Source organism: Gekko japonicus, unplaced genomic scaffold (assembly GCF_001447785.1).
Source record: "Gekko japonicus isolate JY-2015 unplaced genomic scaffold, Gekko_japonicus_V1.1 scaffold723, whole genome shotgun sequence".
Lineage (NCBI taxonomy): Eukaryota > Metazoa > Chordata > Lepidosauria > Squamata > Gekkonidae > Gekko > Gekko japonicus.
Genome location: NW_015165850.1, coordinates 761,333 through 788,943, shown reverse-complemented (window position 1 = coordinate 788,943; position 27,611 = coordinate 761,333). Strand labels below are relative to the sequence as shown.

Below are 27,611 nucleotides of genomic sequence, written 5' to 3'. Positions count from 1 at the left end.
AATCAATCTACTTTGATCAGAGTACTTGGGAGTCTTCCTGACTTTTGGGGGAGGTAGGATCTGTGGTCAGAAGAGAATATTCAGCATGTAAACTCTTCCTTGGATTCTGCCCAATGCATATTTGTGGGATCATTTACATCTAAACGCTAACAGTCTTCAGTTCCTAATATTCACACCAAAAATCTGTTTACTGAAAAATCTGAAGCTTTAAGACAGGTCTTGGCAAATTTTCGTTGGCTCTAGGAACCAGCTCATAATTTTAGGCACCACATTTTTCAGCCTTTATGGTTTTATATTTTGATGATGATAATTTCAAATTATTGTACCACAAAAACTAATCCTAAATTTTGCACATTTCTCACAATTTTATTCAAGCTATGACAAAAGTGTGATACTATATGAATAAATATGCAGGTAACCTTGGTTGTCATCAGAACAAAAGCCTAACCTCTAACCGTACTCTCTCTCCAATTTTTCATTATTTCACTATTGGTTTTTAAAAATTCCTTGAAATTGAATATTGGATTTAGTACAGAAAGCAACTGTTTAAGAAATGAATTCTCTACCACCACTGAGTGGTATAAAGTTAACATAAGCAATGACAAGAACTCATACATATACATTTTGGTGTAGTGGTGAAGAGCGTGGACTCTAATCTGGGAGCACCGGGTTTGATTCCTTACTCCTCCACATGCAGCTGCTGGTGTGACCCTGGGTCAGACACAAGTTCTCTCAGAGCTGTTCTCTCAAGGGCAGTCTTTGAAAGAGCACCCTCAGCCCCACCTACCTCATAGGGTGTCTGTTGTGGGGAGGGGAGGGGAGGGGAAGGGGAAGGGATTGTAAGCTGCTCTGAGACTCCTTTGGGTAGTGAAGGACAGGGTATAAATCCAATCTCTTCTTCCTCTGCTTCTTATGTCATATAACCAAACATCTTCTAATGTGAGATAAGTAAGCTTTGTACTTCCACTGAGGATTGCTGAGAGACATCACAACAGAATCATTGCCGAAAATACTGAGCATCACAATGAAATCTCTAGGCCTCATGCTAACCTGGCCCCTGGGATTCATCAAGCATAAGTACACTGCATTGGACACTGAATTCTATTGTCATTTCAAAAAAAAATTAATTTACTTAAACCCAAAGATTTTTTTCTGCTTGTCTCAAAGTTTTCTTCAGTATTAATAAGAACCTCAACAAAATTAAAGTGCAGTCAAAATTTGCATTAGCTCAGCTGAGAAATCAAGCCACCTGCATGGATCAAATATTAGGAAAGTCTTGGTGGTTTTTAGATAAATTAGCTAGCTTTTATAATTAATAGAAACACTGAACCAAAAGTCTTATATGTTGTACAGCATAGAGAACAATATTACTGTTGTTAATAAAATGAAGCAAATTAAATATTACTGTTGTTAATAAAATGAAGCAAATTATCCTTTTATTTCAATGGGTAAAGTATTAAAGTACATGACTACACACCGTTCCATCAATATCACTTGAGAGTTTTTTCATTCAACAACAATAACCTTTATTGGCATAACTTCATACACATGCTCAGTCAACAAGAAAGGGAACATTACCCCAGCTTTTAAAACATCCCTCTCCTCTTAACAACATGACAAATAAATTTAGCCACGGTCTCAATAATCTCAGAGTCATGAGTGGATAGTAGATGGGAAATCTTGCCGTGATCAGATTGGCCATCACATTTTTGAAGCAGAGGATCTAGATATATTACATGGATATCACAATAAACTATACAATGTAGGAAAACATGTTCAATACTTTCTATGTCCTTTGAACCACAGACACAAAACCTATTAGAATATGGAATTTTCTTAAACCTCCCAAGCAATACGGCAGAAGGAAGGACATTAAAATGGGCTAACGTTAAAGCTCTATAAAGGTAAGGGGAGATCAAACAAGAAAAATATTCTGCCAAGAAACCACTTGGGACAAGCCCCCACCTCAAACGGGAGCATCTACCCAGGGCGAGGCTTCTGAGTTCTTGCAGTTCAGTATCTATGTCTGTGTTTAATCAAGGCAAAGACCGTCCTCTCAGGGAGGGAATCTAAGATATAGAATCATAGAATGTTAGAGTTGGAAGGGACCTTGCAGGTCATCTAGTCCAACCCTCTGCACTCTGTCATCCAAACTAAACCCAAGTACAGTGATTTTCTTTTCTATAGCACTTGAGAGTTTTTTTCATTCAGTTCAAGGGCATTGGGCTGCTCTGTGGATGCTATGTATGTTTAATGCAATAGAATTTTCCTGTTTGAAAAACAGATAATGGCTGTAATCCACCAATTCTGGTTGATGTGCAGTACTTCTATTATTTTCTGTTATGGACAAAGAAACATTACTTTCTGCTGCTTGTCCTGTCCTTCATTAAAAGAAATCAGGGCAGCATATATGGTCATCCCTTTCTCCACATTATCTTACAATAGCCCTGTGAGGTAGGTTAGGCTGAGAGAAACAGAGATCACCTGGTGAACTTCACAGCAGTGTGGGGATTTCTAGCCAGATCTCCTCAGTTCTAATCTGACATACTAAGTACCACACCACAGAGGTCACATTCAATGAGTGATTGCTCATATATAAAGAATGTTCTCCTGCACAGAAAAGAATGGGAAGCACCAGCATGGGTGGGATTGGAGGAAGTGCCCTATTATTCAGTTTCATTATATTGACCATGACTCAGCCAAAGTTAAATATATTTTAAATTAGACAGATCTCAATGCAAATATTATGTTAAGCTGTCACCTACTGAAATTACAGAAGTTGTCAGAATTTTGTAGTCATTAGTAGTTAGCAATGAAAACATACCTTGCCCATTTTAAAGCAGTTACACTGTTTTGGTTTGGAGACCTCTGGAACAGGTTCCCTGAAGATGTGAGGGGGGACATTTTTAGAGGAAGGGAGGTTTTATTGTATTTTGCATTTTTAAAATTTGAAATTACAAGCCACCTTGAACAATAAGAAAGGAAGGGTATATATATTTAAATAAACATAAATGCTGCCACTGAATTATGAAATCATGCTTTATGTCTCATCCGTTGGAACATGAAAATCATTAATATTTTAATATCTAAGACCAAGAAATAATACATTCCATGTGTATATTATATTGTTTATGTATAGTCATGAATTCTAACATAGGTGTCCCCAATATAGCACCTGTGGATGCCATGGCACCAGCCAGTACTTCCCTTGATGCCTGCCAAGTTGTTCAGAAAGTGGGTGCAGTCACTGTAAGTCAGGGCTTGTCATTGGCTGCCCTCGTTTAGATCAAAGGGTTTTCCACTGGAGGAACAAGAGTACTGGTAAGCACTTGGCCTTTCCTTAGTTAGCATATGGTTCCATTACCCTTCCAGGCTTTCCTTTATTCCCAAGGGGTGTGAGAACAAAAGTATTCTGTTTGACCCTGACTCCTGTGGCAGTCATCCTGGGGTGGAACTCACCACCACTCTCAAGGTTCCAAAAGTGTATGCAGGATGGGGTTGCATAGCCTGGCAGATGGCAGGAGATGGGGGAGCCAGAGACTCATGGTTTGGATGGGAAATCAGTGGCCTGACACAATGACACAACTTCTGGCATGACCTGGAAATGACATCATCATGCTGGGGGTGATGCTCTAGTATTCAACCAAAACTCTATGGTTTAACAATAGAGTTTGAAGCAAATGCCAGAGCATCACTCGGCATGATAATGTAGCTTGTGGGTCATGCTGGAAGCAAAGTCATTATCTTGTTGTTCCCAAGTTGTTCCCTCCTACCACCCAGATGAGTGGTGGCAGCCTACAGGAGCTGGGGTCAGGAGATCCCTTGCCCTAAGCAGGAAGATGGGAACCTTACTGCAAGACCAAAAAGGCTGGGAACCCTTGTCCTAACAGTTACATGTTGAATAGAGTGAAGAGGATGCAAACTGCAGTCATATCTGGGACACGAGTTGTTGCTGTTTCCATCTACTGATTCATTTGAATAAAGATGGTTTAAATTCATTATAAGCCCCAGCAAATGAGTGTCTCACGTTGGTAATGTGCAGGTGTCAAGGAAAGAAAGGATTTTTCATTGTACAAAAAGTGAACTCTATTATATTTTCTGGGCTTTCTATAAAAGTTTGTTCTCTAACAAAAGCATTATTGTTGTCACAATTAAACAACTAACTGGTAGTGTCAGAGACCAATGCATTTAACATTTAATCTTATTTAGATTAGAGTTCATGTCTCCACAGAAATCTTTAGTAAAAGGTGAAAGATTTGTACAAACTAAAGAGAAACGAGATATCAGAGTTCCTACTGAAGTATATTTGCTGAAGAAATAACCAGGAAGGGAATCTGAAATAATATGATTTTTAACAAAAGAACTTCTCCCCAACTTATTCAAGTATGGAAAAATATAAAAACAAATGTAAAAACAGTAGTGTTATTAAACTGTACTTCACACTGATTAAATTATATATGGTTTCTAAAGAGAACAATTGATTAAGTTCTTAACTACGATAGAACAATTGATGCAAATGCACAGATCGCTGAAGGGAAATCAATAGCGACAATATGGATAGAATCTGTCAACGTATATTTCTCTAAATTAAGATAAAGTGTTCCAGGGTTTTCATTTTAACAGGGGCATTAAAAAACCCTTTTAAATTAATTTATCAGTAGTGGTTTTGTTAGAGAACAAACTTTTACATGTTTATTGAAGAAAGATCTAAGCTAAATTACAAAAGCTTGGACTAGAACAGGAGTGGAGCAGGGGAGAAAGACGGAAATGAATAACAGGAAAATTCTTATGTAAAAGAACTGAAGAAGGTTTTCCATTTGAAATGAGAGAATACTTTAGCTGTGAATATGAAATTCAGTAGCACAGACAGTTACCTTAGAAACAGACTGTGCCATCAGTGTTAAAATAAGACTTACAAGGGTCCATTGATTTGAAGAACTCTGCAACAGAAGAGGAAACTTAAGAAAAATCTAGAGGTAGAGCTGAATGGCACTGCATGGACCATTGCTTGTAGAGAGAAGATCTGATTCAGCAGAAGGGACAGCTCCAATCCATCACAAAACGAAAATGTGGAAGTCTATTATGACAGCCTGGTCAGGCTGCTACCAAATATCGGATAATCTTACAAGCATAGGATAGGGCTCAAACACCAGTTACATATGTGACCTCCGGGCTATTTGAGATGTAAACCCACATGCCCTTACCACAGACATACTATTCAAAAAGTCTGTCCATTAATTTTGCAACACCAAGTGGATTTCTCACAGTAGCAGTACAGCAGTGAAATAGCATCTTAACTGCCAACACATTTCCTGTATTCAGCATTTAGGACATTTGACTTTTGTGACAATGTTGACAGCATCTACTTTTGCAGTCTCTGGTTATATTACAATATTAAACCAATTTCAAACTAACAAAAATACACCTTAAGAAATTATTCTTATATTCTATTAACCAAGCTGTGAAATGGAAGAGAACGCTGTAAACTACTTTGGGTCTCAATTGCAGATAAAAGTGGGGATAATTGAAATAAATAAATATTATTTACAGTGTTTGTAGTCACACGTACCTTCCAAACATGAAAAAAATCACTACAGACACTTGACTGCATATGGGGATGTTCAGTGGACACAATCAGTCATCCTTTTGAGCACACAGCAAACAAACTTTTTAATGCCTGAACAGGGCTTATGTCATGGGAATCTTGGTGCAAGACTGAGATGCAGTTCCCAAATAGTTAATGGGAGGCTCCTAAGATACTGAAGACATTGAACACTAGGAATGGACACAAACTGGCTCACAAACTAAAGTTTGTGATGAATTTTGGCCGGTTCGTTGTTCACAAACTTAAGTTTGTGGCAGGTCAACTGGCAGAAACTTTCCACGAACTTTCAAGTAGTGTGTGGAGGTTTGTGGCAGATCGTGAATGGATACATTTCTAGACAGACGGTCTCCACTCAATCAAAATGTTTATCAAGCTTCAAAGCAACAGGGGAGAGACGGTAGAAGAGCAGGCAGCAAGATGAGGTTTGGTGTGCGTTTGGTGTGTGTAACTGAACCTGACATTTTCCCCAAAAGCACTTTCCTGGGAGCACCTCTGAATGTCTCTTGCCTTGAAAAACTCACAAGGTTGCCGTAAGTCAGCTGTGACTTGATGACACTTTCCACCATCATGGAAGAAGTGGCAGCAGTCAGTTGGGGGGGGGGGGACAACAGGATTAAGTGCAGTGTAGAAGGCCAGAATGTTACTGTGACACAAGATGACACCACTAGATGCATTCAGAAGTATAGGATAATTCGGGATTGCTATAATAGGAAGAAGAAAGGGAGAAAAAGGAAGGAGAAACAGTAGTAGCAAAGCTGAGCTTTCAGGGGATCTAAGCCCTACAAAGAGTCTGCTATGTGACTCTTCAAAGCAGTTCAGACTTAAGCAAAAGTGGGCACATGGAGAGAGCAGAAACTGAGTCATTTTTGCTTGGTTTCTTGCTGTAGTGTGTACGATACAATCCATAAATCTCTTTCTAATGGAACATGAAAACTGCTTATGAAGAAGGGCTTACTGAAATTTTCCAAACGTACCAGGATTCCCCACCCCCCTGAAAATAAATGCTATAGAAGCCTGTATGGAAGCAGCACGTGCTTCTGTTTTTACCTTTAGATTATTAACTTGAAATAGAGACCCCAAGTGGTTTCAGCTTCAGCCCCGTGAACTGTTTAGGTGAAGATCTTGGAGTTTTTTCTTTAAGAGTGCCACAGCTGCAAATAATAATTAGCTACTTGGCCTTGAGTGGCCAGCAGACAGTTTAATATCAGATGTTTTCCTTTAAAGCTAATTTACTTTCTAAGTTGTGCCGGGCCAAGGAGCATGAAACTTTGCGAAGGCTGATATGTTTTGATATTCACTGCTGGGGTGTGGTGATTAGTTGTTCCTTTCTTGTAATCATCTTCAATAAACTCTGCAGAGCTTTCTGAAAGCTGAAGTGTGGAGCGTCGTCATTAATGGGTGTCTCGATCCCTTTGCCCAGAGTCGAACCGGAGACTGAAGAGGTGAGCCTTCAAAGCAATTAGTGCTTTTGAATTTTGATAAAGCAAAAACGAGTTGCTTTTTGCCAACCTGAGGCCTTGAACCCTGACAGACCTTGGCAGAAAAACTGAGAGTGAAGCTCCCGGTTCACACAAAGCCACAGAACTAAATATAATAAAGTAGGTGACACAGAGGCCTGGAGTAACAAAGATTCTGAGAATGGACAGTTCTACTGCTGTGAAGATCACTTATCTTTTGGGAATCCATCCTCATTTCTACATGGCAGAAACCCAGTTTATCTATCCCCCTCAGGAGTATTCAGCAGGACAACAAACAAACCTCAGGTTATCTATGATGAAAACAACAAAAGTTCACTCCTTCCCCTCCCCTCCTACAAAGTTATGAAACTGAAGTCCTTCTGGTGAATTCTTTGTTGTGACATCTTTATAAGGTGAAATAAGAAGCTGTGATTTGTTCTCTGGACTAATATGCATTGGTTCAGTTGAATCTGGACCACAAATTAGAATGCTTTGCCTTGAAGTATTACAGCATGTTCATTGACACCAATGTTTATGTACAAAGTAATTCTACCAGCTCCTTGGCATTTAGTCAATTTGCACATTGAATTTGGTTGGGTTATGTTTATGTTACTGCTATGCTCCCTGCTTTGTACCATATTGGAACTGAAGAACACTGATAACACTGATAACAACACTAACAATTCCTCATTTTATCTTGAAATAATAAATTACATCTTGTACTGAAAGCATACAGTTTTGCTTTTTATCTTCTCTTTAAATACCAGTGCCGTAACAGACACCATATGGCCATTCTGATCGTGCCTTATTAGCATTATGCTTTAAAGACACATCAGAACAATGAGCATGCCCAAGACTTTTGCACAGTGTAAGGCAACCATCTGAGCCTCTGAGCTACTCCGATGAAACACTGCCCCACAGATTCTGGTGCGACTGGTGTGAAGGGATATAATGAACTTGCTCTTGTGCCAGAAAGGCACCCCAACCACTATGCTTCCTTCTTTCAGGGATCAGGCGCAGGACTGAGCATGGTCCCATTCTTCTTGCTTGTATGACATCCATTTGGGCCTGTTTCAGCTCACAGAAGTCATGAAAGCCAGCCGTAACTAAACGCAACTCAGATAGAAAATAGTGCTTCCGTTGAAATAAAAATCACTACTACAAAAAAATCACTATTAGAACAACTACTGCTTAAGTCTTTTGGCTATAACTTAGTAGACTCATCATAGAACATATTAAGGTAAATGCATATATGACTGCATATGACCAACAAAACTGTTGTCCATATCCACCCTAAGTGGCGCCATATATTGTTTGTACTTTGATGAACCGCCTCCTGTGTTTTTAAATTACAGATCACATAACCACCGCACATGTGTGTTCAATGCTGAGTTAGCAACATTAGTATCTTTTGAATTCATTTACAACACCATGTCCGATTCAAGTGAAAAAGGCACTTGTATAATTATTCACATGTTATTTTGAAACCTGCTTTTCCTGACTTGAATATTAATTGCACCAGCAGATAAGGGATCATGTGTAAGCAGTCCTGAATGTCACACGGTTCTTCCGACCTAAAGATATTACCAAAGCGTATTTCTAAAGGAAAGTCCCAAATTAAAGCAATGTAATCTAATATATATACAAGAATCTAATATATATACAAGCTGCAGTCTGGAAGGTCTGTAGCCCGGCAGTTCGAGACCCTAGTGCTGCGTGACAGAGTGAACTCCCGTCTCTGGCCCCAACTCCTGCCAACCTAGCAGTTCAAAAGCAAGAAATTGTAAGTAGATAAATAGGTACCACTTTGGTGGGAAGGTAACAGTGTTCTGTGCACCTCGGCATTTAGTCATGCTGGCTACATGACCACAGAAACGTCTTCGAACAGCGCTGGCTCTTCAGTTTGGAAATGGAGATGAGCACCACCCCCTAGAGTCAGATTCGACTAGCTTTTGAGCAAGAGAAACCTTTACCTTTAAAATTGTTTATCCAGAATTACACATTATTCATTAAATATTTCTCATACCACCTCTCCAAAATCTTTCCTGAGGCACTATCTTGTTTAGTCTGTCCAGTTACAAGAGAAATAAGGAACAGGGAATGATGAATGACTTTATAGCAACTTTTATCAATGTATTCAGTTACTTTGAAGGAATTACATGATAACATCTCAATATTAAATTATAACTTGTGGCAATAAATGTCCATGCATCTGTTTCCATACAACCAGGGCAATAACCAAGGCTGACATTTCACTCTGTCACGCAGCACTAGGGTCTCGAACTGCCGGGCTCTGAAGATAAAAGCATGCTGAGAATATCCATATTTCTGGGGCTCCCATACTGTTCACAGTTGCCGACAACAGAACTTCAACAAATACAACTTTTCCTATGACAGTAATGGGAGAAACTGAGCTACAAAAATTCCCTCATCACCCATAAGCTTTTAAGATTCCCCCTGGAATTAAAAATGTTTCCAATGAAAGCCCAATAATAGGTTCAGACTAGTGAAGATAAAATTAACATTGTTCACTCTAATTGTATCAATTTTTTAAAAATGTAAGCCATAAAACAATGTCATACATTGGAAGTTCTATTGACATAAACTAAAGCAACCAGTATACTTAATTGGATGGCATATCAGAGAAGAAATCCTGCCTTGATATTGTTAAAATAGTTGATTTTCTAAATATTGGCTATTTCTGCCAATTCCCCCTTTCCTCTGCAGACCTTTGTTGGCCTCCTATCCCGTTCATGGGGGTCCACTGTCACCAGCAAACAATTGGTTTCAGGGGAGGGGGAGGCACATCCTATTCTGTGAACTTCACTCTGCAGATCTTGTAGGATACAAGCCAATTCGTTTGTTCATTGTGGACATATTTGCCAGGGGTGACATTCACTATTTTAAAAAAAGAATAGTTTACATCGGATGAACTAGTTGGCTGTTTTGCAGCAAAAATGAATGTGAGTTTTTGTAAGTAAGGAGATAAAAATTTCATCTTTTAGTCAGTTTTTATGTGATTTCCAGAATTAGTTCCATCCAGTTACTTGAATAACATAATAACTTGAATACCAACAATCCCATGCCTAAGGTCACCATGTTTCTTAGGCCTACATGTGTCTTCAAACCAGATGTTACTGGACATTAGTTAATTAGATTGTTTACAACTTGACAACTCTTTTATTCATCCCATTTGAGGTTAAGTGTTTTTTTACATTTAGCAATGAAACAGAATGGAAAACTGAAACCTAAATAACAGAAGCCTCGGTAGAACTGTCTGGAGTCTTCAGACAGCCCTTAGTAAGACGTTAAAGCGATCAACACCTGACATCTGTTAGCAAGGAGGCATTCTGAGGTAAAGGGCTCCCAAATCTAAAGAAATCAGGTACTTAGACCAGTTTAACTTTTTCATGAGGTGATAGCCTTCCTGACATTATAATCTTTCCTCCTGGTGTGACGCAAGGATTTAAGTAGGAAAAAAACAACTTCTGGCCCCTCCCTTTCACAGCAGGCTATTCAGGCTTTTCTTCTCTTAAAGACACAAAACATTAATGGATTACATATTCCACTGCGAAAGAAAAAAATGGGTATATATAAAGCACCACTGCTGTTGCTTCAAGTACAAAATAAATTACATCTTTCAAGACTGCTCTCAGCTGGACAGACCTAGTGGAACACTTAATACTCTCAACAGCTTGATAGTTATTAATATTCAGTGTACCAATGTCCAGGCAGTAAATATTTGACCACAGATGATAGGGAAAATAACTAAATAAAACTGGATACTAATGATACAGTCAAATGATAGGATGCATTTAGTACACTCACTTGGAGATTTTAAGAGTCTGCCAGTAAAGCATCTGGTTCCTTTAAAAAAAAGAAAATGAAGACAGCAGGAACACTTACAGTGCAATCCTATGCAGAGTTACTCCAATCTAAAACCATTGACTTTAATGGGCTTAGGCTGGAATAACTCTGCAGAAGATTGCAGAAGAAACAAAGCTGAATATGTAGCTACCCTGAACAATAAAATATAAGACATAGTAGCTGTCTGTAACAACTGAAAATACCGACACACAAAGCTACTGTTAATATCACAGATTTCTATTAATGGTCTGACTAGATCACATATGCACTGTACGTCCAATTTCATGTATTTGTATAAATTTGCTAGACTCTAATTACCTTTACATTTTTTCACTTGAATTTGATACTCCTTAGTATTTGAAATGCCTTGAATGGTCATATCTGCATGGCCTGGCAGGGGTATGGAGCTAGTCCATGGTGATGAAGCGTGCAGAAATTGTGACGGCTGCAGTCCATTTCTGAGCATATTGGGATTTTCACAATACCTTTTCTTACACAAATGTTTATCTGTGATAGCTGTGATGCTCCATTTATATTTGCTGCCAGGAAAGTGCATCTGCCCATCCCAGGATGAAAGGCCATGGTCTGGAGGCTTGACAAACTCTAGTTGACTAGCAGTTGGCATTGACAAGATCTTGCTTAGCTGTGGCGTTCTGGAAAGGAAGTGTCTCCCCATTTCTTTTGATCGGGTAGAATTCACATGCATCTCCACATGTAGAGTTTTTCAGCCATGTACTTTCAGCCACCATGGTCAGTTTCCATTCAGTGCAGTTACATGCATCCGTTTCCTTTCTATTAAATCCAGCAAAGGCAGTTAGGTCTACATGGACAGGTAGAGCCACTAGATGCACATTTCACCGGCGTCACATTTAGAACATGGGGCCTGGGCAAGTTACCATCAATTTATTGCCTTGCTCATATGATCATTTGAGGTCTTGTGGGTCGAAGCTGGTCATGAACAATTTTCAGATACTTAAAACACAAAACATCAAGGATTCAGCCTTGTTTGACTTTGTTCTTATTGTGGGCTGACCTGAGAGACACTCTGTTACCTAAGGCTAACATTCTTATGTGGGCACGCTTTAGCAGTTCCGGTCCTGCTACTACTGCCTATCTCTGCTCAGCTTCATGGCCTCATGATGCACCACTCATAGGTAGGGTTTTAACACTGCTGGCACGTAGCAGATGGCACTAATTTTCAAAAGTGTCTTCACACTTTGAATGAGAGAACGATTGTATGCAAATTAACATGACGGGTAACAAGCAGTGTTAACTGGCCACCAATGTAGTTCTCAAGACCATACCTCAAATGTATACAAAATAATTTATTACATATTTAATTATAAAAATCTAGGTTTTAGTTAACAGCTTGTGGAAGATCTCAGAAAATTTCTAGACATGAACGTTTCACACAGAGGGCTTTATCAGTGATCACCATAAAAATCCATGTGTGGATAGTATTCATCCTCCCAGAACTAACTACACACAAAATTTAAGCAAGTGGCAAGTTGATCACAATTTGGTGAAAGCTTTGAGCATATTACAAGCATGTAAATACATGCAGTATATCATTTTGCATTTATCTTAGAAGTCTAATTTTGAGATTTAGAATATGTGATGTTGATAAGCAAAATAGACTGTGCACTGTCATTCTCCTGTACTTATCCTGTTCATGTGGCTATTGGCCAGATATTTTAAATTAATAATTCTCCAACTGTCAACCAGAAGTGCAATTTACATTGAGATCATCCTGCTCTGCTGTTTACTTTGAGATCTGATTAGTATGGGTCGTCTATGGTCACAAACAGAGACACACATGCACATTAAAAGAAAGGAAGGAAGTGTGGGAAAGAAATGTGTTGGGATAAGGAGAAAGGGGAATTAAAAGGAAATTATTTTGGATTTCTCTGTGTCTCTACGGGATTCTATTTCCTTTCAAAAAGACTCTGATTAGGAGTTACAACACTTGGATAGGATTCCATTGTGTAATGACTGGAAGTAGAAGGCTAAGTATTTAAAAATACATTTATAATTCCATATGTTCCAGTTCAAAATGTCCCCCTATCTCCCTTCCCACCTTGCTGGCTGCCCTTCTTCACATTAACCGCCCCTTGCTTTTTTTTAATGTTTTATTATCATCACTAGCACTGAGTGGATTTCACCTAGTCTGAAATCAACACCTTATTTCATTTGGAGAGATCCTCCTCTCCATTTCTAACAGATTGTTTTTCTAAAAAGAAAAAGAAACCTAACAGCTCAGTTTGCAACATCTATTCATGGATTTGATCAAGAAATGCATGTTACACAAGAATTTGTAGAAATTGTTCCAATGAAAGATGCAACCACAGGTGATGACATCTTCAAGAACTTGGTAGGAGCTCTGGGTAAAATTGGTGCTGACTGGGCAGAAGTAGTGAGTCTGGCCACATATGGAACACCACAGATGGTGGGGAGAAAAGCTGGAGTTGCTGCAAAAGTCAAAGAAAAATTGGTGGCTGCAAACCCATAACATCTGTTTTTCAGTCTTCATTGTATTTTGCACCAGAAAACTCTGTGCAGTAAAACGTTGAAGATGGATAATGTGATGAGTGTGGTAATAAAAACTGTTAAATTTATTCGAGCCAAACTGTTAAATAAAAGGAAATACTTTAAGAGTGTTATTGTTTTAAGCATGTTCATATTTTGAGTAAAAAACAATATTGTTAATTGGGTTTGTCTGTGTCCATTATAAAGTTTATATCTCTGGTACCTGGCATTACATTTTATAGCACATAGGGTCTGGGCCATTTATGTCAGATCTGGCCCTTATAACAAATGAGACTGACACCTCTGCTTAGCATTTATGCCTCCTTGTGAGCCTTCTAGAGTAGGTGGATTGTTATTGTGGGAAACAGGATTTTGGACGATATAGACCACTGGTCTAATCCAGCAGGGTTCTTATGTCTGTGCAGTCACCCTACTGCAAGCAGTCCTCTAGGGTGGTTTACATTTATGTATTTAATCAGGGACAATAAACTCTTAAAACAGGAATATGGTTTACTTTTCGTTCTAGAGTTGAATACAGAGTCCTTCTAAAGCTAAATTGATGCAAATTACCAAGTGGTCCTGGAAGCTACATATGTCGTGAGGATATGGGTATATATGCTACTTTCCACCATCACACCATGCTATCTCTGAAATGATGGCAAATGCAAACCAAACAGGGGCCAGCTTTCATGCTCTGAGTTGCATTTGCCAATGGGGAAAAAGAGGAAAAGAGAATCATTTAACCCAAGAGGCTTATATAGCTTGTTTTCCAATGTCTCGTTATATTCTAGATTTCCAAATCTGGAAAGGTTTTACTTTCAAACAACATATTGTACTCTGGATCTACAAAAAGGTTTCAAGGGCTTTTAACCTTGACTCTTCCTATGGTTGGGTTCATAAATGTTCAAACACAGACTATTATAGATACAACAAGGGCAGGTATGCTTTAATTTGTCCCTGTGCAAAAAAATTATACTTTGTAAACTAATACATATAAACTAAGCATTTTTTCCTATTATACACTAAGAGGTTCTTCACATTTCAAACAGCATAATGATAAAAATTAATTTCCAGAACAAGAGAGGTAAAAACTGGACAGCAGCCCTTGGGAAATTAACTCTATGCTCTTACATGAAGTTGGAAAATAACCAGATATCAGTACCCAGATATGTTTGTCACACTCTTCCTACAATTCATTACTAAATCAGCAGTTAACTAAAAAGTTCCAACAGGCACAGAAACCCAGTGTGCTGTAGTGGTTAGAGTGTTCTAAGAGATTTGGGTTAAAATCCCCACACTGTCATGAAGTCCATGGGGTTACCTTGAGCCAGTCACACTCTTTAAGTCTAGCATGCTCTGATTATATATGAAGAAGAGGTGGGGCTACAATGTAATAAAATAGATCTCCTCATATACAGTGATTAAAATATTGAAGATAAATAGGTTAAATGTAAACTTTTCTAAAGAAACGAAATCTTGCCCATTTAACCATTTTTACAAGAATGAAATGCATTACTTTCTACTCTGGGCTTTACCTCTGTTTATGGAAGAAACTGCAGAAATCCCAACAGGAATAAAGAAGATAATGTCAGGTTCGTACTAGCCTCAGAAATTTTCAATATTATATTGAGGGTTTTAATGACTGGAAGGAGCCTAGAGCTTGAATAAGTACAACCTGAAGCAATAAATACTGTCAAAAGTAGGGGGAAAGTGAAAAGAATAAAATTTATAATAATATCAGGACGTTACTGCATTGAGGTATCAAGTAATAACAAACATCTTTCTTTTACATTTCACTTTTCAATGGAGGTCAGATCAATGCCTAAATGAAGAACTGATGGATGTTTCACCAAGTTCTGGATTGCTTTGTGACAATTATAGGCAGAGAAACACTGAGACTGAAACTTATAAAAAAACTTTTTTCCTATTTGTTATGTAATACTCAGTGATCAGTACGAAAACAATAATCTCATGGTACCTCAAAGATTAACTTATTGGGCCACTTCATGGACCAGAGCCACTTCATCAGCTACAAGAATATGCCCAAAAGGCAGATACACACACACACTGGCACAGGAGAAAAAATTGTAACTCAAGAGGCGGGCAACTAAAAACAAGTATGCTGTGTGAATATTTATGTGTCACTAGAAGACTTCTGTTTGCTTTTGTGCAACAACTCACCACAGTCAAATCTGGCATTTATAGAGTAACCTTAAGCAGATATACACCCTCTGAATCAATTTATTTCAATGGATTGAAAAGGGTGTAATTTTGTTTAGGATTGCATTGTTAGTTATCATTAATTGCATTTGTAGTTATAAAGTCTACTGTTATAAACATAACCAGTATTCAGATATTCACCGTATTATCTATCCAATTTCATGTAACTGATAAATGCATTATTTTTGTAATATTTTGATTAGAAAACATTTGTGCTGATTTACAGGCAATAAAGATAAATGAAAGAAGCTGCCCTGTGAACAGGCTGCTCTTTGGTAAATATTCTTACTGAATATTAATAATGCAACTTAAATAGCCTTCAGCTTAAAAGAAAAATCATGTACACCTATAAAATGGATGGAAGCATAAAAGAACCCAAAATTAATATGTAGACTAGAAACAGCAGCATAAGAACATGTGCACACACATACAACCTGACAGAAATAAGGGCTGGAAATAAACATAAGGACAAATAAAACAGAAACAGCAGTGTCCTTATTGAAGAATTTTCTTCCTTTTTTCCAAAGTATCATTCATATGCCCTAGAAACAACATCATTAACTGTTCAAGGCTGTGTTAGAATTAAGACATGAAGGAAGAGATAGTCCAGAATACGCAGTCTGTTCACAAGTTTCTGAATGGCAACAATCACACACTAAGAATCCCCTGGTGATGCACAGGAACATCTTCTTTGAAAACCAAACAGAAGCTACACAGTGCCAGCTTGCATCTGATAGAATCAAATCCCATCGATGAATGAATTAGATGTCTTCTCCATAGCAATGACCTTCTCAGAAATCAAACGGCTGAGCTGAATAACTATTTTATACAGACTCGTTCTTCTGTCATACAGGCTTCGTTATGAACTAGAAGCAAGTGATAAATTGTTTTCATGTTGGTCTGTTTTTAAGAACTAAAATATGCAAGCATCTGAGGGCAGGAAAGTGGGCTGGCATCAGAGAGAGATTAACCAAGGCAAATGTAATCAGGTTTACAAGTAGGAGTGCATGGTAGGTCAGTTAAGTAGGCTAAACATCCATGGGCTGAATTCAGTAATGCTAAATTCATTTTATTTTATCATGGAAAGGGAAAACAGGAAGTGCACAATGGCTGGAACTAACAGAAAATCTATCAAATATGTAATGGAGTATAGAGTTGTTCCAGGAAAAACATCTAAACCACAAAAGGAATACAACAATCCAATGAATTGCTTTAGTCTGAGGCCTTCAGGAACATAACTGTATTGTTAGGGTCGTCAGCTCAGAGTTGGGAAATACTTGGAGGTTTAGGAGGGTGGAGCCTGAGAAGGGTGGGGTTTGGGGAGGACAGGGACTTCAATGCAATATAATAACATAGAATCCACCCTCCAAACCAGCCATTTTCTCCAGGTGAACTGATCCCAGATCTCTAGCCACCACCTGGAGATTGATATACCACCTGGAGATTAGCTAGGTTCCCTTTAAATGGTTCTTGCAAGACAGCACCAATGGCAACTTCCATGGGGCTGCGTCCCTAACGTGATGACGTCACTTCTATGTGATGTCATCATGTTGGGGAGTCACCTCCCCCTCCAGGACTGCCTCTCAATAGGAATGCCTCTCAAAGTCCACCGCTGGTGACGAGGCAGGACCTGGCAACCCTATCAAAAGCCCTGGCAAACAAAAAAGACTTCCAGAGCCTTCTGAAAGATTTCTCACAATCTTCAGTTTCTCAAAAATTCTAAGAGATAGACTGAGAGGGTTGCTGGTCCAAGACTGCCCAGTAAGTTTTACATCTGAGTGGATATTTGAACTCAAGTATCTCATTAACCTACACTGGCTATCTCTGATACGGTTGTCCTGAATAATTCATGGATAACAACTTATTCTAGACTAAAGACTTTCAGAGAAGAATTAATGGGGCTAAATTCATTTCAGGATTACACTTGAGGAACTTGAGGAATCGATGTTCCAGCCACAATATGCGAGAGAAAACAGCAAGATAAAACTTGTAAAACAGCAGCATATGAACATGAGGAGATACCCTACACTGAATTAGCCTACTGTCTGCTCTAAGTGGTAGAAGTTCTCCAAGGTCTCAAATGGAGGTCTGTCCCAGAAATTTCTGAAGGACAGAAAATCTCATCTGCACATGTAAAAATCCTACTAAATAGGTCACTTTGTAATACATTGCAGAAATTATGCATAACTAAGTAATGAGCCATTGTTTATTGACTCACAATTAAGTGAAATATCAGGCTATGTTGCATATGATGATTAGGCATTTAAAAGTAACCCTAAACTTATTACAAAGTCAGCACATCTTTTACAAACAAGCAAACTTTACTGTAATATGTTCTATCAATTCTAAAATCAGTCAAAAGATATAATACTTCTTGTTTAGTAGGGTTTTGTCATGGTCTGTTGGATAAGAAATGGGAGACAGCTTGCTGTGCCAGGCAGCCAAGTAGGTTAAATTAGTTACCACAAGGAAATCATTATGGGAAATTTATAGGAAGCTGTTCCTAATGTAAAAACAGCTAAAGCACTTCAACATTTTTGTAACATTTTATTTAATGGCCATTAGACTGTAATACTGCACACGCCCAATGTTGTTCTGTTTTAGCCGGAACTATTAGTCTCACCAGTTACTAAAATACTGCTTTCTAGAAAGTTATACTTGCCGGCAACAATTTTTAAGGAGAAAAAGATTTCTCTAAAAATAAATGGTAATGTGGTTCTTCAAAGTTTTACACAGAAACTAAAACATTTCAGTTATTAAATTCAGCTTCCGCAACTGTACCTATTTAATAGGTTACACAACCTATTTTCTCACCATGTGAAAAGTTGCCAAATGCTTACATGTACTGAATTTATTGCTCCTAATAGGAACAACAGAGAAATGTTCATGTTTGGTTTGGTGCAGACATGCAATTTAGATGTCACAGGTGCGTAGTGTCAGTAATTTGTACCTGCTGCACAACTCACTGGTTTGGAAAAACAAATTAATCTGCTTTTATGACTGAAAATCAACAAGTTCTGTACGACTATACAGCAGTGCCATGGATAATTTTTGTGTCAGACCCTATGTGAGTTGTATTGGTAAATAAAAAGTACAGTAACACGCTTTACACGGGGCTGTCCTTGAAGATAACACAGAGGTTTTAGCAGGTGCAAAGAGCAGCCACTTGTTTAATATCTGGAGTCAGTTTTAATTCACACATTACACCAGTGGTGAGAACATTTCATTGGTCACCTATCTCTTTCTGTGTTAAGTTCAAGGTATTCAATGTAATAAATTCAAGGTATTCAATGTAATAAAGCATTAATGACACAGGATCCACATATCTGCAAGACCACTTTACTCCTGGGTAGCAGCTCTGGTCTGCAGATAAAAGATCTACTTTCAGTTACATCATGTAAACAGAGTAGAATATATTCCACATGCGCCAGAGCTTTTTCTGCAGTGGTTTCTACCATGAGGAATAATAGCCTTCCTGATTATGTCAGCACAGTAATGCTCAGGGCCTTTTCTCGCAGCAGTGTATTTATTTTTTACTTTTGGAGGGCTAAATTAGTTGATGGTGAATGATCTGTGCTTGGCCTGGGTTCTTTACATTTATTTAATATACTGGTTTTTCTGTGCTGTCTTTTAATGCAAGTAACCCACCTTCGGTGTATTAAAATATCTCAAGTAAATGCCAAAACCACTACACACATATGCACATGCAGTGTAGCTGTCCACTTCTGGGACCACAGCTCCTTCCAGGATTCCTTTCTCTAAGTTGGATTTTCAGGAGCGCCTCAGAAAAGTGAGGGGGAGGGGGGTTCACATTCACCCAGCTCTCTACTCCAGGACATTCTCACACAAACATGGAATATGACCGGGCTCCTCCTCTCCTCCCTCCCTCCCCCCTTAAAGGGCCTTTTCTTGTGAGCAGGGCTCTCTTGACTGGCAAAATCTCAGGCCAGTGAGGGGCTGGCTGTGGATTCTTGCCTCTGTCCTCTGCCTCCCCCGTGTACCTTCAAGGACTGGTGTCTTAGGCCCATTCTGCCTAGAAAGGGCAGGGCTTTCCCTCTGTCAGCTTGCCCCTCCTCCTGGCTGTTAACATTCTAATGTTCAGTTAAGTCTGGCTGTAGATCAGTGGCATCTAAGTGACAGGAGCTGACAGCTCTGAGTGTCAGAAGAGCTGGCTCTAACCGGTTCTGGCTGGTTCATAGCAGAACTAATTAGCCATGACTCAGCATTGGACCTGATTGGTCAATGCAAGTATAAGTACAGTGATGTACAGAGTAACCCATCTTCTTGTGAATATTTGGTGTCTGCGTGAGAATTTTGTCGGTCTGTATAAAATATTGGTGAAGGCTTGTGTGAATAAACTGTAAATAGCTTTTACACTAAGCCTTGAAGACTCAAGTCTTATTTGATACTTTCACACCCATGCACACCCTGCAGTGGGCTAGCACCGCGTAACATCGACACCGGCATGTCCTGGGCTGTGGGCCCAGAGGTCAGCCCATTACTTGCAGGGCCAGCCTCCACCTTCCTCCCCAAAATGACTCCTGCCGGCAGCATGCTGGGCAGCTAGGATGCAGGCCATGCCACTGACGGTTTACACTGTTTGCCACCACACCGTGTTCTTTTTTTCTTTCTTTCCCCAGAGGGGATTTTTAAATTATTTTTATATCTCTACAAATACTACAAAGAAAAAAGGATATAGGGAAGTACACATACAGGGACAAAGTAAAGAAACCCACTGCTATCTAAAAACCCAAGAGAGGAGATCTCCAACAAGCTTAGTTACAATAAGTCATTCCTTCAATGTCATTTCTATAAACTGAGTCAAACATACTCATTTTTCTCTCTGCTAATTTTACATTTAAATTTTTAAGTGCCTGCAAACCACCCCCCATTCATCTCTAACATATTGTTGAATTCAAGGCACAATTCAGAGTCCTTCAACCTTTAATTCTTTTTCCCCTTTCTCAGCTTATAAGGACTTCTGGGAGCTGCTGCTCCCTGCTCAGTCAAAGAGTCCTCTCCGGAAGATTCTGAATCTTCTTCTCCATTCGATTTTCCGTTGTCTTCCTCTGCTGTCTTATTCCTCTGCTCCTCTCCGTGTTCTTATTTGATGTATTTATTTATGTATGTGTGTGTGTGTATACACACACACACACATATACACACACACACATATATATATATTTATGTATTTATGAGATTCACCATCATTTCAGGCCTGGCTGTCTCCCTGCTGCTTCTACTGGCTCTAGCTGGCTCTTCAGTGGCTCCCCATCCTGCGGCGGCTGGTCGCTGCTGCCTGCCACCTGGGGAAGAGTCAGCGACTCTTCCTCCCAGTGCAGTAAGTGCAGGGGGAGGGCAGTCAGAGCCATCTTCAGACAGTAGTACAGACAAATTGGTGCAAGAGGATGTAGAATGTCACTTGCCTATGGGGAATTCTACAATTTTGGGCTGGGGGACTGTTAGCCAACGAGCACCTCTAGCTGCCAGCAAGGCCTGGCATTTTATGTTCTTGTTTTCACAGAGACAATGTCTTGGGCAATGCTCCCTCTAAGCTGTGAGCAAAAATTCTACTTTGTGAGCTACTGGCATTGAAGTTGTGAGCGAGCGATTAGGCTACTGCCTACGTTAGTTTGCTCTGGAGCCATCCTTCCTGAGCTAAGACAAAAAGGTGTGAGCTGGAGGCTAAAGAACTGTGAGCTAGCTCACACTAACTCAGCTTAGAGGGAACACTGGTCTTGGGGTAGATCCTCCTCCTATCCTACCACCACTCAGTGAAGTCTGAAGCCTTCCTTCAGCCTAGAAAGACTTCCTCCAATTTAAGTGGCTCTTCTATTGGAGGATGAGCCACTTAAGTTGGATAAAGGCTGCTTAGGCGAGAGGAAGATTACTCGGGCAGCAGTGGATCCATGCTATTCAAGGTACCCCCTTGATACCTGTTACTTCCCAGTGAGATTTTTTTTTTACAGAGGAGTGCTGGACAGTGAGTATATCTGTGCTTGTAATAACCTCTTCAGTTCAGGATCTTGATTCTGCATCCCAGCACAACACACATCCTGGCTCCATTTTGGAAGGTGTTATGTATTGGGATTGAATCATTCCTGACTGAATCACCCCAGAGACTGGCTGAGCTTGGAGCATAAGAACAATAGCCTGCCAGGATTCTGAAAGTAACCAATCTAGTAATAATGTTATGTAAATAGCCTATCGCTGGGAGTGGGGTGTGTTTGGGTGTGGCAACTGCATGCTATTTAACAGAGCTGAGGCTCAGGAGTCTTGTCTACTAATAAAGTAGAACTGATCACTAAGCTTGTGGCCTGTTCATCCATGGAACCCACTATTTAACAGTGGCGACGAAGGTGGGATCCTGTTGAGCCAGCCCAGAGCCCATCTGCACCACACCACGCATCAAGCTCCAGTGCCACACGCATTGCATCGCAACCGGGACCATGGCTGCTACTCCGGGACATCTGCTGGAATTTGACCCCACTCACCCAGAGCTTTGGGAGACCTGGGTGGAGCGGCTCAAGTACTATTTAACAAAAGGCATAACTCTGTACTCCCTTGTACTGCCAGTATCTTAGCAGCATTATCCTAGCAGAGTTACACTCTTCTAAGCCCACTGACTTCAGTGGATTTAAAAGGGTGCACCTCAGCTTGGGGTGGCACTGTGGATTTGTTACTCTGACAGAGCAGTATACTGGAAGCTTTGAGTGCTGGGCTCCAGAATTAAATTTCCGGTTGCCACTGGAGATGTTAGATGTGTATATTCTGGTAATGGCTAAAAAACAGGCTAAGTAATGAAAATAATTCTTCTCTCTCTGCTTGATTGTCTATATATGATCATCTGCATAGTCTTAATTGCTCACAGAACAGCAATATTTTCACACAGCATTTCTGGCCATCAGACTTGCTCTTAGAGAAATGGAACTAGGAGAGGAGTGGAAATTAATTATCCCTTCTCCATAGATTCAAGACCAAAAAAAAGGAGTAGGTCCTCCTCAGTGCCAAGACAGACACACAAACAACCAATGGAGCTTAGGAAAAAAACCCCTAGATATGACATTAGGTATGACACAGCAGAGAACTAAAATGAGTGTGTTAGCAGGGGTTAGGGATGCCAGGCGCACACCTGTGCTCCATGGGAGCTGTTTGGAGACAAGGCTTGGGAAAGGGAAGTGTCACTGATGCTCTGTGGTAAATACCATAGAGATTTGGTCAGTTCTTACAGCATGGGGGGGGGGGAAGTGATGTCACTTCTGGGTCTTTGCCTGGAAGTGATGTTGAAATGTCAGCAATGTTGTGTCCCCCCATTCTCCTTCCTGCTGCTCCCCAGAGCAAGGACAGGCAATGGATGGCACAGACAGGAATTCTCCTGCCCTCAGTGGGCAAACCTGGCATCCCTAGCAGGGGTAGCTGCATGCATAACTTACATAATAAGCCCCACTGGCTGCCTACCCACTGGCTGGATGTCAGAACCAGCTGCAGTCACCAGCACAGGAAGTGTAGCAGTGGGAAGAACAAAGACACAGGAGAGGCCACAGAAATGAATTTACATAATAATGAACAAATCCAAATGAATGAAGCACTCTGAATGAAACCTGGGGGGGAGACCTAGATGAGGAAAGAAAGGAAGTTCCTCTCACCCTTCTTTATCTTACAGGGTGGGTGGAGTAGGGCTACTATGTATGAGAGTTTGCCTTGCTTTATCCCATCTCAGGTAAAAAAAAAGGCAGTACTGTGCGGCGTAGTGCTGTTCTTGACACACAGCTCTTGAAGAACAGTAAAAGTGAAGCAGATGAAGTAAAGTAAAGTAAAGGTGAAGTACTTCCCCCCAAATGATCCTCTCTCTTTGTATGGAAAGCCAGGATTTCAGTAGAGACTATGAAAGCAATTGCCTTCCTGTCTCCCAGAAAACCCTCTCATGGATCGCTGCCTTGTTGTGGTGAGGGGACTTGTGTTGTTCAGTGAGGCTGTGGGCTATACTGTGGAGGGCTACCCAGGATGGACAGGCCACAGCGGAGAACTCAGACAAAATGAGATCCACTGGAGAAGGAACAGAAGGAGAAGAGAAGAAGAGGAGGAGATTGGATTCCTTCACTACCCAAAGGAGTCTCAGAGCAGCTTACAAACTCCTTTCCCTTCCCCTCGCCACAACAGACACCCTGTGAGGTAGTTGGGGCTGAGAGAGCTCTGACAGAAACTGCTCTTTTTCAAGAACAGCTGTGCCAGAACAGCTTGCCCAAGGTCATCCAGCAGGTGCAAGTGGAGGAGTGGGGAATCAAACCCGGTTCTCCCAGATTAGAGTCCGTGCGCTTAACCACTACACCAAACTGCGATCCACTGGAGAAGGAAATGGCAACCCACTCCAGTATCTTTGCCAAGAAAACCCATGGACAGTAACAAAAGGCTAAAATATATGAAACCAGAAGATGAGTCCCTGGGTTTCTTAGAGGTAGAGGAATGAGAGATCAAATTGCCAACATTTGCTGGCTTATGGAGAAAGCAAGGGAGTACCAGAAAAACATCTACTTCTGCTTTATTGACTATGGAACACAACAAACTGTGGCAAGTCCTTAAAGAGATGGGACTACCAGACCACCTAACATGTCTCCTGAGAAACCTGTATAAGGGTCAAGAAGCGACAGAACCAGACATGGAGGAACTGATTGGTTTAGCATCGGAAAAGGAGTATGGCAAGGATGTATATTGTCACCCTGCTTATTTAATTTATATGCAGAGTACATCATGCGAAATGCCAGCCTGGATGAATCACAAGCCAGAATTAAGATTGCTGGGGAAAAGATCAACAACCTCAGATATGCAGACAATACCACTCTACTGGCAGAAAGTGAAGAGGACAGACTTCACGTTCCTGGGATCCAGGATCACTGCAGACAGTGACTGCACCCATGAAATTAAAAGACGCCTGTTCCTTGGGAGGAAAGCGATGGCAAACCTTGACAGCGTAATAAAAAGTAGAGACATCACCCTGCCAACAAAAGTCTGCATAGTCAAAGTGATGGTATTCCCAGTAGTAATGTATGGCTGCGAGAGTTGGACCATAAGGAAGGCTAAGCTTCGAAGAATAGATGCTTTTGAACTATGGTGCGGGAGAAGACTCTTGAGAGTCCCTTGGACTGCATGGAGATCAAATCAGTCAATCCTAAAGGAAATCAAACCTGAGTGTTCCCTGGAAGGCCAGCTACTGAAGATGAAGCTCAAATACTTTGGCCACCAAATGAGAAGGGAGAACTCACTGGAGAAGACCCTGATGCTGGGAAAGATTGAAGGTCAAAGAAGACGGGGACGGCAAAGGATGAGATGGTTAGACAGTGTTACCGATGCAACGAACATGAAATTGAGCAAACTCCAGAGGATGGTGGACAACAGGAAGGCCTGGCGTGATGTGGTCCATGGGGTCGCAAAGAGACTCGACTGTGCGACTGAACAACAACAACAATTACTCCCAGAAAAAGAAGCCCAAGTGCACTTCTACTCTGGGACATGTGGTGTGTGTCCGGTCTCTCATTTTCTCTGCCCTATGAATTTCTCTTCCATGTGTCTCTTGTTTCCTGTTCCATCTACATGCTTCTTTCTCTCACGCCTTCGCTGATCCGTAATTCTCTTGTGCTCTCTGTGTCCTGCTCCATTGGTAGGCATCTCTGACAACTTGTGTGGAGCTCCATCACTCTCAGCCTCTCCTTACCTGCATCTTTTGTCTTCAGTTCCTTAACTGCAGTCTGAGATTTGGGCTCCACTGAGTGATCCGCTCTCTTGTGTTTTGAATTTCCTGCCATTAATTCACTGATTGCCCTTGGGATTAGTCTAAGCCTCAATGCGATCCCATCTGAAAGATGGTTAAATGTTTCCTATAATATCTTCCAAATGACTCATTCCATCATAGTAATAGACAATAATAGTCTGCAGCTAGGCTCACCTGCTAGGGTTATTTGCTCTGAATACACTTTCTTTGATGTAAGCAAAAAGTTGTACACTTCAGATGACAAAACAATTTTCTCTCTCTGCTCCACTGTAGGTAGAGAAGGTTGATGACTACAAACTCAAAATAAGAAAAGGATAAGACAAAGGTAGAACTGGGCACTCGGCTCAGTAGAGAGTATTCCCATGTAAACAAGGGTTTCTCGATTCACTTCAATGGATCGTTTTTCATGGATGTCACTTCTTTTGACCTAAAAGGGAAATAAATACCATTCTGATACAAATAGAATGTCCGCAATGCAAAACTTGACAGGGCTTTGATCCACACACAGATCTCAGCAAAAAATTTGACTCCATTCAGTATGAAAAAATGCTTTGTAAATACAATTCCACTGCAAGAGGGTGTCACTGAAGCGGGACTTATGTCACACAGAACTCCATGGATCTAGCATGTATAGAACCACAGAGCTGAAAAAGAAGTGGCAAGCTCTTATAATATAGATTTGTGTTACCTGACATGCTGCTGGGAATCAACAAAAAGTAGTCATTCTCATTCCTTTTTTCCACCAGTATCACCTATTGAGAGTAAGAAAAACGTAATGTTATCAATGTGTAGCAAACGTAACAATTTTATCTCTACATGTATGCTAATACAATTGTTCCAATCCAAATAGGGCAATATGCACCCAGCCTGGTGTATATACCTGGTTGTAAGTTGTATTGTGGTCTGACCTGGATAGCCCAGGCTAACCTGAATTTGTCATATCTCGGAAGCTAAGCAGGGTCAACCCTGATTAGTACTTGGATGGGACACCAATAAGGAATACCAGGGTTGCAATGCAAAGGCAGGCAATGGTAAACCACCTCTGTTAGTCACTTGCCTTTAAAACCCTTTGGCGTCACCGTAAGTCAGCTGTAACTTGATGACAAAAAAAAAAGTTGTATTGTGCATATTACATGATGCTAGGTGGCCAACTGCACAACCTAATCCAACAGCTTGGATTCCACATACATAGCCCTGGCATCTGATCAACTAGTACTGAATTCTTAGAACAAATGGGTTCATATATTTTAATCATTTAAATATCTAATGGGTTGTATTTAAAACATTATTAGAGTTAAATAAATTTTCATATTAGAAAAACCTCACTATGGATGCCTCTTTGTGGGTGATGCAAGAAAATGATTTGTTTTTTCTTACACTTGCAACAGCTACAATTTATGACTACTCACTGTTAAAAGGAAAGGCCATATTTAATACTCTCCCCCCCCCCATTAGTTTTGGAAACTAGGGTATACTAATGGTAGGAAAGTGCATTGTTCATTTTCCTTTAAAATCCATTTTAGCAAACGAGTAGAGACTAGAGAATCTTTGACACATGCACAGTCATATATTCGTCAGTACCAACCCCACCAATGAATCATAAGGTATATCTTGGATTAAACCTTTCATTGACATCTATTAACAAAATAATTCAAGGGTCACTGCCCCACTTTTCATTTCAGCTAATCTAGATCAGGGAACATTGTTGTATTAGTTGCTCATGTCTCACAATTAAGATGCTCTGTTCACTTCAGTGATATCATTTGGATGTCAGAATTTTGTTTATACTGGTGTTTTCAAATAATGTCAAAGAATAAACTTTGCAGAGATTTTATTCTGGTCTAGTGTAAATAGCACTCTTTTTAACCTGTGTGTTTAATCTTGTCTAGTCGTCTAAAGAGATATTCATGATTTAATAACTACAACAATCTGATTTCATATGTTTAAAACTGTTACATTTTAATGTAAACATGGACAAATGTCAAGGAAATGCAGGTTTTATCAAGGAAGGCTTATATATCCACAGCTTGCCATTAAAGTGCAAATTTGTGTTCATTTGCAAAATTCAGTATTCTGGAATGTGAAATGCGAAATGAATTTTCTTTTTTTAACGTTGTGGATTTGAAAAGAGGCGCAAACAGTACATGTTGTGCTGTTTAAATATATTTAC

The 27,611-nt window shown here is 40.0% G+C and overlaps 1 protein-coding gene across 1 annotated transcript in view; it reads right to left on the bottom strand.

The window, feature by feature from the left end:
* LOC107110331 (thyroid hormone receptor beta) overlaps positions 1 to 27,611 on the bottom strand; it is a 241,136-nt gene that overhangs the window by 40,997 nt on the left and 172,528 nt on the right. Inside the window, exon 4 of the mRNA XM_015411104.1 lies at positions 26,130 to 26,193. Within this exon, the coding sequence (XP_015266590.1) occupies positions 26,130 to 26,136 (7 nt within the window). The 5' untranslated portion in view covers positions 26,137 to 26,193. The remainder of the gene's footprint in view (positions 1 to 26,129; positions 26,194 to 27,611) is intronic.